The 11138-nt window shown below is 34.6% G+C and overlaps 1 protein-coding gene across 1 annotated transcript; it reads left to right on the forward strand.

Moving 5' to 3' along the window:
• Nucleotides 1-1443: 1443 nt before the first annotated feature.
• Nucleotides 1444-10692, forward strand: LOC128506619 (interferon-induced GTP-binding protein Mx3-like). Its single transcript, XM_053477153.1, has 14 exons — nt 1444-1553; nt 1686-1741; nt 1823-2019; nt 2242-2379; nt 2550-2704; nt 2790-2928; nt 6707-6905; nt 6988-7066; nt 7484-7606; nt 7696-7828; nt 7987-8145; nt 9431-9507; nt 9629-9847; nt 10100-10692. The coding sequence occupies exons 2-14, from the start codon at nt 1686-1688 to the stop codon at nt 10322-10324; spliced, it is 1899 nt and encodes a 632-aa protein (XP_053333128.1). The 5' UTR covers nt 1444-1553; the 3' UTR covers nt 10325-10692.
• The last annotated feature ends 446 nt before the right edge of the window (nt 10693-11138 follow it).

Below are 11138 nucleotides of genomic sequence, written 5' to 3' on the forward strand. Positions count from 1 at the left end.
CGAATACTTTTGCAAGCCACTGTAAATATAAAAAGTGTTACATGACTAAACTCAATGCAAATATTATAATGTCACAGTAAATATTGATATGTATTTTCTTCTTTGGCGATTTGGCGGTATAGGCACCTCCAGGTCCTGGGTTCAATTCCCGCATTGGGTCTGTGTGCGTGGAGTTTGCATGTTCTCCTTGTGCTTAGTGGGTTTCCTCTGGGTTCTCCAGTTTCCTCCCACAGTCCAGAAACATGCAGATAAGGATAACTGGTATTTCAAAATGCCCCATAGTGTGCATGGTCACCATTGGTCACCATTGGCCTCTACAGTCCCTAGTTGGACTGCAGAGGTTCCTAGATGAATCGATAGATGGATTTCCCTCTTTGGATAATATTATGTCACTGTTTGCTGCAATCTGGAAACACATTTGAATGCTGATCTATTTTATTAGATTGTTGATCTGTTCAGAATTATTATAGCTATTCCAATTATTATCCATTTATTTGCGTCTGATTGATGCCTTTACCGGAGCTGTAAATATATGTAAACTGTTCATTTCAACCCAGAGAACAAAGTGGGGGAGCCTCATGCCGGTGTGCTGCAGCATTTCTTGACTTTTTTTTGACTCGTTTATAGCTGACTTGTTAGAAAGAGGCTGGAGCTCAATGATTTTGCTTGTGTCTTCCCTATACAATTATTTTGAATATAAAAGCATGTGAAAGTGGAAGTATGGCGTGAAAGCATGTGAAGATGACTGATTGCGTGAGTCTCATGCTCAGTGCGTGAGAGTTGGCAGCTTTGGTAAAAGTAATGTCAAATTCTTTCTAGTACTAAACCATGGAAGTTATGAACAGTCCTAAGAAACTTTCAAGATTTTATTAATATTTTGGAATTTTGCCTTAGAATCAGCTAACTTATTGGGTTTTGGGGATGGATCCCAAATATCATAGAAAGTTAATGTGCTATGTAGGGTGCATGGTCCATAATCATTAATGATGTGGACTATGTATTTCTTCCACACATCAAATAGTGCCCTTGATCAGAGGTTAAAAAGTACTGCAAGAGTTATAAGCTAGTTAGCTTTGAAGCTCGCCTTGGGCATAGATAAAACATCACAGATGATTAATTGGCAATTTGGAACAACTTAACCCCAGTTGCTAAGGAGATAAGGTGTTGTTTAAGGTGGCTTTACATTATTAGATTAGTTTTTTTGAGCTTCAGTGTCTGGTTTTAAATGTAAATTGCCCTTAACCCAGAACCTGAAAGTTTTTTCTTATTAACTTCAAAAGAATCAGAATGATTATAGAATAATATAACGGTTATAATGTGATATCAGGAACTGACTTGTTATTGCAAGCAGGACAAATTATAAAACAGACTTTTAATTGTTTCCCTTTTCAATTCTTATGTTATTGCATAAGTGTGGGCAGTTTTTATCACAGTTGTCCAGCCACATCCACCACCAGAGGAGTGGTATAAGAGTTCTGTGCCTGTTTGTGTTGCATATATAGAACCACATACTCACTTTCATTGCATTCACCTACTTGGCTGTACATAGCTGGGTAAGTAAAATATCTTAATTTCTAAAACACATTTATACTTTAGGTTAACATTTATTATTACAATTGTATCAAAAGGTAAGTTAAATGAAAAAGAAAATTATAAAAGCTAATTAGATGGATTTTGTTTCCTAGATGATGGAGTCTGAACAAGATAGTTATGAAGACATTGCTTATACTGGGGAAAGCAGGTCAGTATAAATGTATTATGATCAATTAGTCATTAATTTGATTTTTGCATGTAAATCTTGATGTGTTTTATTTATTCACAGTAAGCCAATGGAAGGGGTGTTTCATAGCCATTTAGAAGAGAAGGTTCGTCCTTATCTTGATCTAATCGACTCTTTGAGACTCATTGGTATTGAAGAAGATCTGGCTTTACCAACAATAGCTGTAATTGGGGATCAGAGTTCTGGGAAAAGCTCTGTGTTGGAAGCACTATCTGGAGTAGCATTGCCTCGCGGGAGCGGTGGGTGGTTTTCCTATTTTTCTCACAGAGTAATAAATACATTACATTACACATATTATCATTTATAACATTTAAGTTGTTTGCTTTTTCTAGCATTTGACAGTATTCTTACTTCCATTTTTTAAACACATGCACAATGGATAAACTTTGTCTCGGATAATTTGGAGAAGTAGGAAAACAGAAGCTGAGGTAATAAATGTTGTTGTTTTTTTTTCACTTTAGGTATTGTCACGCGATGTCCACTGGAGCTAAAGCTAAGGAAGATTAAGTGTGGTGTTCACTGGAAAGCTGTAATTTCTTATAAAGAAGAGTTAATTGAGTTTGAAGACCCATCACTGGTTGAGCGTTACGTGGCGGCAGGTTGACAAAAATCCACAGAATAATAAAAAATTTAAAACACAAACTTCTTAAAAAAATTTTCTTAGGATGTAAAAATAGTAATATGTGTACAATTCCTCCTATAATGTTTTATAAAGCTTCAAATAGGTAATAGGCTTCATTTAATAATACTTATTACATCTTTCTAACAGCCCAGAATGAGCTGGCTGGAGAAGGTGTTGGAATTTGTGATGAACTCATCTCTCTGGAGATCATGGCTCCTGATGTGTGTGACCTTACACTGATCGATCTTCCTGGGATTGCCCGAGTTCCTGTAAAAGGTCAACCTGAGGACATTGGATATCAGGTTAGTGTAAATTACTGGCTGACTCTTTTTACATGAAAAAAGATGGCTTTTTTTATGGTAATTTTATTGTCTTATTGTTGTCTAGATCAAAAATCTCATAGGAAAATATATAGAAAAGGATCAAACTATAAATTTAGTTGTGGTCCCATGTAACGTTGACATAGCAACAACAGAAGCTCTTAAAATGGCCCAGGAAGTGGATCCTGAAGGGAAAAGGACTCTGGGTAAAGTATAAACTAAATTAACAACAACAACAACAACAACCATAATTATACTAATAATTCTACTACTAATAAAAAGTATAATAACTGTAATAATAATCATAACAATAATATTATTTATAGTAATAATAATAATAATATTCAGAATAATATTCAGAATAGTAACCTCCCTGCTTAAATTTGTAAATTGTTTTAAAATTGAAAGATTAATTGAGTTTTAATAGACCTACAAACTGTTAGTGTTAGTTAACACACCTACACATATAGTTTCTTGTAAGTTAAACATTAATATAATTTAGCATCAACTCTTATGGAGGAGTTAATATGACCAGTGTTGGGGGACGTTACTTTTTAAAGTAACGAGTTAAATTACAAAATTACTGTCTTTTAAAAGTAATCAGTTACATTACTGCGTTACTTTCTGCATAAAAGTAATTAGTTCGAGTACTTTTCCATTGCAGAAAATGAAAACTCCTTTGTGATTTCTCATGCATGTTGTTTTTGTCAAGACCTTTATAATTATTCTACCATCATCACTTAGCGAAGTTTGGCCCATAATCTGTGAACTACTAATACCCCTATCTCATCTGCGCGCAGTGGCCGTGAGTACAGTTCATCATAATTTACCACAAGTTTTGATGCTGTGATTAGGTTTCCATCTTCCTGCGTGTCGGCCCCCGCATAGTCAAACCACATAGGTGAGATAGGGGTATAACAGCAGGAATAACAGAGGGGGGTGGGTTATTGGGGGCGGGGCTTGTAGGACGACTCACACACACACACACATACACACACACTAACGGATTGGGAATCACTGCTCTCCGGCTCATGGATTACATGAATTATCTGAATAACGTCTTTTTGAAAATATAACTAAATAACTGAGTACTTAAATGCCGGACCTAACGCATTAGATTACTCGTTACATCAAAAAAGTAATTCAAGTACTCTACTTTGTAACGCATTACATCCAACACTGAATATGACACTATAAAAAAAATAAAGCCTCTGTGTAATAAGGTATTTATTAATCATAATATTGTTCTATCTTTTAAGTTTACTAATATTTATCTATTGGAGATTTTCCCAAACAATAACTTATAGATTAAAAAAGTAGAGTAGATCAGCAGTAGAGCTGTTCACTGATTTGATGAGTGACTCAGGCAAAGTGATCATACAATAAATAAAAAATAAAAAAATAAATATTTTTCATTAACTAATTACATTTTTTAAAATTTTAATTATTTACATATTATTATTTTTTTATTACTCTCACCATAGACACTGCTGTCTACTGATTATAAAAGACATGGACCCACATGGCTACCTCACTGTTTTAACATGGCACAAAAATTCTTCATTTAATTACTTTTTATTGACAGCAAAAGCTATATAAAGCATTAAGGAAATTTTTGAGAAAAAAAAAAACATATCCAAACTTCAGAGGTCAATTAATTGGAATTATGCAAAAAAAAAAATATATATATATATATATATATTTATTTTTTTTTTTTTCAGGAAAGAATACCAGGGATTCTCTGGATTACAATGATAAACATATCTTCCTTAATATTTTACTTAATTTGAGAGAACAGCAGACATCCATTAGGAACACTGCCTGACAAAACACTGGCATTGCTTTTTAACCACTTTGAGCATTAGATTAGATTAGATTAGATTAGATTGAACTTTATTGTCATTACACATGTACAAGTACAAGGCAATGAAATGCAGTTTAGGTCTAACCAGAATTGCAATTAGCAGGAAGTGCAGGATAAAGGTATAAGTTTTAAGTACACCTAAAAGGGATATGTGCAGGGAGAAGCTATGGGTAACTATTACAGAATGATATTGTGTGAGCATAATATACAGATTGCTAGTAACTATAATTATAAATCTACAATGGATAAACAATATATACAAGTTGCTATTATCTATAGTCAGGAATTTGCAAATAGGTATGAACATAATATACAGGTTGCTATTTTCTATAGACAGGAATTTACAAGTCGACATGTGCAAATATATACTCAATCAGAAGTTTACAAATGTATTGTGCATGGATATTTGTATTTTTAAACAGGTATTTACATTTTAATGCAGCCCATATTAAATAGTGTAATGGTAATGGGAAGAGTATAGGGGTGTGTGAGGTGTTGGCAGGTGTCAGTGGGGGGTAGAGTTCAATAAGGAGACAGCTCTGGGAAAGAAGCTGTTCCTCAGTCTGCTGGTTCTTGACCTGGGACACCTGAAGCACCTACCAGAAGGCAGGAGAGAAAACAGTTTGTGGGTGGGGTGCGAGTAATCCTTAAAAATACTGCGTGCACAACAAGTTTTACAAGTTATTTTCTCAAAAAGAAGTTACAGCAATGTCTATTGAAACCTAACTGGGGCATTTTAAGAAACGTAGCTAAAGCCAAAGTAACTTGTTATTGCAAACTTTTTTTTTTTTTTAATAAAGCCAGCTTTATTTTAGAAGCTAAATATAATGCATTGTGGCATGAAATGTTTAAAATATTTGGTTTAATTTTAGCGATTATCAACCCTAAGCATGGCTTGGAGATAAATTTACAACAGAAAAAAAAAACTTTGGGATTTAGGCCAAAATGAAAAAAATGCCTTAATCAATTTCAGCCTGCTTCCTAGCCATGTCCCTGTTTATTATGTTGTCCCAAAGTTCCTATATCATGCACATGATCATGTGCTTACCAGGTCCAACGAACCAAGTTATTATTTATTCTGTCAGATCAGGTCACACCTCAGTCTTACTAGATGCTTGTCACATGTTTACTGTGTCATACCTGGCAAATGGGTAAATACCACAACAGTGCTTTAATATAATAAGTGATGGTGTAAGGAATTGGACTGATAACCTGTTGCATGCAAGCTACAGTATAAACGGGGTAAGCATTAAAGGAATGAAGCTTAGAACATGTCTTCTTGCATGTACCTACCATGGTCATAGCACAAGCCTGAAGAGGTAATTTTGAGAACTCCTGACATCCCAAAAAAACAACTCAGTCAGAAAATTATCCAATCTTTTCTGTCTGCATCATACTTGTAATATGTTAATGAAGTCCCTAAAAGGTGTTACATCGTTAACTTAATTATGTCCTTATTAAGTGCATACAGTACAGCCGTTTGCTTCGTCCATCTCCTCACCAGACTTTTCACTTTTGTTAATTTGTTTGGTACTTCTTGGTACCTTTCAGATACAAACCAGAAAAGGTAGGTATAGTTTGCAAATTAAATTCTTATTGCTTATTGGACATGATAGCTGTCACTTAAGATATACAGGAAGTACTTAAGATGACAGATGTATATCTTGAGTGACAGATGCCTTGTCCAATCACTGATAAAAATTTCATTTGCAAACTATATTTACCTTTTTCATTTTTTATCTGAATGGCTGAGAAGTGCAAAACAAATGAACAAAACCGAAAATAAATTAGTTTTGGGTTTTGTTATTTGTTTTGGGTTTTGTTATTTTTTAAATTTTTTTATTGATTTGTTTTGCACTTTTTGGCTACCGTACTTTAATGTACAAACATTTTCATTGCAAAGATAGGAAGCACTAGATACGTAGGTGAGGCCATATTTCAACTGACTTAAAATAGTCATCCAATTTTCTACAGTATATCTCTTTAGAAATTAAAAATGATTGCTTAAATTTTTTTTATCGTTTTCCTTTAATTTAAAAATAGTTGACCTCTAATAGCCCTAATACTGTACCACTAATTGTTATTATTCACATGTTGATGTATTTATTTTCTTATTACAGCTATTCTTACAAAGCCTGACCTTATCGACAGGGGAACAGAGAAAAGCGTCTTGGATATTGTACGAAATCAGGTGATCCCTCTAAGTAAAGGATACGTCATCGTCAAGTGCCGAGGCCAAAAGCAAATTGATGACAATATCTCTCTGACTGAGGCCACTCGAGTAGAGAGGGAATTCTTCAGACGTCATGAATTCTTCAGGTAGGAACAACTCATTCATTATCCATAACACTTGACTCATCTGTAATAACTGAGAATTTACTATGATTTTTTGTACTGCCAGTTGCCTGTTATATGAAGAGAAAGCAACAATTCAGTGCCTTGCCACCAAATTGACTCAAGACCTGGTAGATCACATCAAAGTATGTGTTTTTAACCTTTTCAAACTTTTACACCTTAATGTTGTTTCATGTGTTTTAATGTAAGTAAGATCAGTTTGGCATAAGTTCCAAAAAAATCAGAAAAGGCAGTCATGAAACCTTTACATACTATGCTGATGAAGAAATAGTTGTGTCAATGAGACTGGTGAAAAATCTAATGTTCGAATTAATTTTTTGTATAGGGGCACTAGACTACACAATATGACTAAGCTAAAAATGCAATCTGAAAAGATAAAAGCTACAGTACATGGTGACTGCAAAGGACATACTTGTCAAAGGCCATTGGACACAATATGTTATCGTTATGTTATATGTTACCATATTAGTTATATGTTTTCTTTTTATCAATGTTTTTATAGTATTATTTGTTTGTTTGTTTGTTTGATTGTTTGTTTTTAGAAATCATTACCTTTAATCTCAGAAGAGATCAAAAAGCAACTGTGGAGCTTGAGAAAAGAGCTGAGTTATTGTGAAGCCGGCCCACCACTGGACCCGCTGAAGAGAAAAGCCTTCTTTATTGATGTGTGTTACATTCTTTATTTATTGTTATTTATGTACAGAGCTCTATACTAGCCCACCAAAATCTTGTTCATGATTGCTTGTTCTTTCAGACCTTGACAAAATTCAATGATAAGATCAACCGCTTGGCATCTGGGGAGGTGGTCAACAACGACAACCTGTTTGTACTGCTTCGGTTTGAATTCAAAAAGTGGAATGATCATCTTGACAACACAAAGGCAACATGTGAGTACACAGTACATATTCAGAAACTGTCTTTAAAAAAAAAAATCAAGTAATTTTAATAACCTTTAGCTACTATTGGTCTAGAGCAGTTTGAATAAGAATTCAATTGGAAACTGAGTGGAGTTAAACTTTGGTAAATTTTTTGTAACCCAATCCAGTCCAAAACACGGTCCATGAAGTGGTGGAAGAATATGATCTGAAGCACAGAGGACGAGAGCTGCCTGGTTTCAGTGACTACAACGTGTTTGAGATGGTGGTGAAGAGGCTCGTAAACCAGCTAACAACACCAGCCTTTGACACACTTAAAGTCATCCGAGGTAGGTTTAAACCTTCACAAATGTTATTCATGGACGTTCAATACATTTAGTAGACCGAAGGCAACACAACTCAATTTAAATTAACAGAATGCCCAAACAACTGAACCACATGCAGAATGAGTTGAAAGGAAGTTCATAAAAATACATTTTATTGACATAGTTTTGTAAATGTTTTAATCATGCACAAATAATTATATATGCAATGTATTTCTGAATGCTTTAAGCATTGTATGGAAATATGAGAACAGATCAGAGAGTTTCCTTTATATGCATTTACCACAATAATTCCCTGAGAAGCGTTTTATATGAAAATAATGAATTCAATCAGTAAATTGTGATTTGACACAAAGCAGAGTTTTTATTACCAGTAATACAAAACTTTATTACCACGTTTTTGGTTACTATTACAGTACTGTAATACTCTATTACAGTAGGGGAGCAGTGGTAGCTCAGAGGGCTAAGGCACTAAGTTACTTATCTTAAGAGTGGTGGTTCGATTCCCAGCTCCACCAGGTTGCCACTGTTGAGGTGGTCCTTGAGCAAGGCCCTCAACCCTACTGCTCCAGGGGTGCTGTATCATGGCTGACTCTGCGCTCTGGGATATGCAAAGAAAAAAATTCGCTGTATTGTATATGTGACAAATAAAGGCTTAACTTAACTTAACTATTACAGTAGACTCTATTAAAGCTTGACCCACCCATCATTTCTTTGTTTTTAATGTAGTCTTGAGAAATAGTTCTCCAGAGTTCCTGAAGTTTTTAGCTTTTAATTTATAGTCTCATTTTAACTGTCCCTGACCAGTTTCAGAGGAATGCTTTTGTCACTTAAGGCATGGACCGATGGGAATAGATGATCTGTCATCATCTGCAGAGTAGGTGCAGATGATGACGGATCATCAGGCTGGTGATTAGTATATTGCTGATGCTGAATGTGAGTGGTTAGAAAAGGTGAGAGAGGAAATGAGGTTGCTGCTGAGGTTGTTTATGTAATGTTTTTTATGTTATTTAATAATCTATGATATAATATATATATATATATATATATATATATATACAGTGGTGTGAAAAACTATTTGCCCCCTTCCTGATTTTTTATTCTTTTGCATGTTTGTTACACTTAAATGTTTTACAAGTTAAATGTGTTTGATGATCAGAAACATTTTGTGTGACAAACATGCAAAAGAATAAGAAATTCACACCACTGTGTGTATATATATATATATATATATATATATATATATATATATATATATATATATATAGTATAAACTTGTCTGGTGTTTCAGAGACCATTCAGAAACAGTTTCAGGATGTGTCCAAAACCTGCTTCTCCAACTACCCTTTCCTCCAGTGTGTTGCAACGGTAAATATTGATTTTAAGTTAAGTTGAAGTGTTTATATCCTGAAAGTGTAAAATATTTCTGACAAAGTTGAATCCATCATTGTTAAACTTTGTAATTTAATACTTTTTATTTACATTCCAGAACAAGATTGACAACATTGAGTCAAAGCAGGAGGCCAAGGTGGAGCAGAGGATCATGGAGCAGTTTGAGATGGAGCAGCTGGTCTACACTCAAGATGGCATCTACTTCAAGTCCTTGAATGAGTTTCAACCTGCTGAAGGACAAAAAGCTTCAGATAACAACTTTGCTGGGTTTGACAACAGAAAAAAATATCCTGAAATGCTGAGGGCTTATTACGAGGTATATTTTAGTAGTTAAGTGTATTTTATTTTAAATTCAGAATTATTATTGTTATTAGTAGTAGTTTCTTACGTGAATAGGTTGTAGACGTTTGCCTCTGTAACTTGATGCAGTGCAACAGGCAAAACTGATATAGTAATTGTTATAACTTTTACAACACATAAGAAAAAAACATAACATACAAAATACGCCATTTACCATAAAATCTGGATGGAAACTGTTTGTATTAGAGATTTTCACCTCTTTTGACAGATTGTGGTGCAGCGCTTAGCTGACCAGGTGCCTATGCTGATCCGATACTTCATGCTGAAGGAATCTTCTCAGTTACTGTGCACTGAGATGCTGGGTTTAATGGACGGTGCCAACGTGGCTGATATTTTGCGTGAAGACTCGGATGTCAGCAGACGCCGCATCGACATGCAAAACCGCACGGACCGCCTTAGCCTTGCTCAAGAGAAACTCAGCAACTTTGTTTAAAGATGAGGACTTTGCATAGCAGGGTTTAACATTAATTACAGTTTAGCCATTGTGTGTTTAACTTAAATGCGGTGTGTAAAAAGAGGGAAAATGCTGATCTCTGTAGGGTTGTCATGCTTCACAACTAATACTACTGATCTACAATCATCCATTTATAGTTTACAGAACATGCAGAAAACTTATTAGATACAGCAAGACGTCTTAATTACACTTTGTTAAATAGTGTCATTTGACCTAAACGTTTAGTCTGAAATTTTAGATCCAGTAAAAAAATTCAATTTGAATAATTAATCGAAATATTATGTAAAATCCCTTTTCTTGTTCTTAAGAGAAAAACATTAATATACTCTAACAAGCTTTTAAATGCATGCACATTGTTTTGTTTTCTAAGAGTTTCATGCAAGGGTGAAAGTAGTTCCATGTAGCCATAAGGTGAGGCGAATAAACCATGGTGGTGGTGTACAGTCATGTAAATCTCATAACTTAATCTCTTTATCTCTGCACTTATTCCACTGTAGAATAACCTCAGCCATCTAACTGTTCTGGAGTTGAATCCCAAATAGCATAAAAATTTAAAGTCAGTGTACTACTGTAAGTGCCCTTGTTCACTGAGGTTGAGAGTGATTTGATATTCAGCCTTGTGTTAGAAGCAAGACAGATTTGTAACTCATGTTACAGATTATGAAGTGCACGATCACATTATCAGTTCCGTTCAGAGGCGATTCAGAATTACTTAAAGCAATTACTAGGGAAACAAAGTGTTGTTTAAGATTACATAACATTATCAGATGGGTTTTCTTTCTGAAAGTGCTTC

Source organism: Clarias gariepinus, chromosome 18 (genome assembly GCF_024256425.1).
Source record: "Clarias gariepinus isolate MV-2021 ecotype Netherlands chromosome 18, CGAR_prim_01v2, whole genome shotgun sequence".
Taxonomy (NCBI): Eukaryota; Metazoa; Chordata; class Actinopteri; order Siluriformes; family Clariidae; genus Clarias; species Clarias gariepinus.

What these genes read in the sequence shown, in the direction of transcription:
- LOC128506619 (XM_053477153.1), top strand. Translation starts at nt 1,686, where the DNA reads ATGATGGAGTCTGAACAAGATAGTTATGAAGACATTGCTTATACTGGG. An exon ending in AGCATTGCCTCGCGGGAGCG is followed by an intron (nt 2,020 to 2,241) that starts GTGGGTGGTTTT and finishes TTTTCACTTTAG; the next exon opens with GTATTGTCACGCGATGTCCA. An exon ending in CACACTTAAAGTCATCCGAG is followed by an intron (nt 8,146 to 9,430) that starts GTAGGTTTAAAC and finishes CTGGTGTTTCAG; the next exon opens with AGACCATTCAGAAACAGTTT.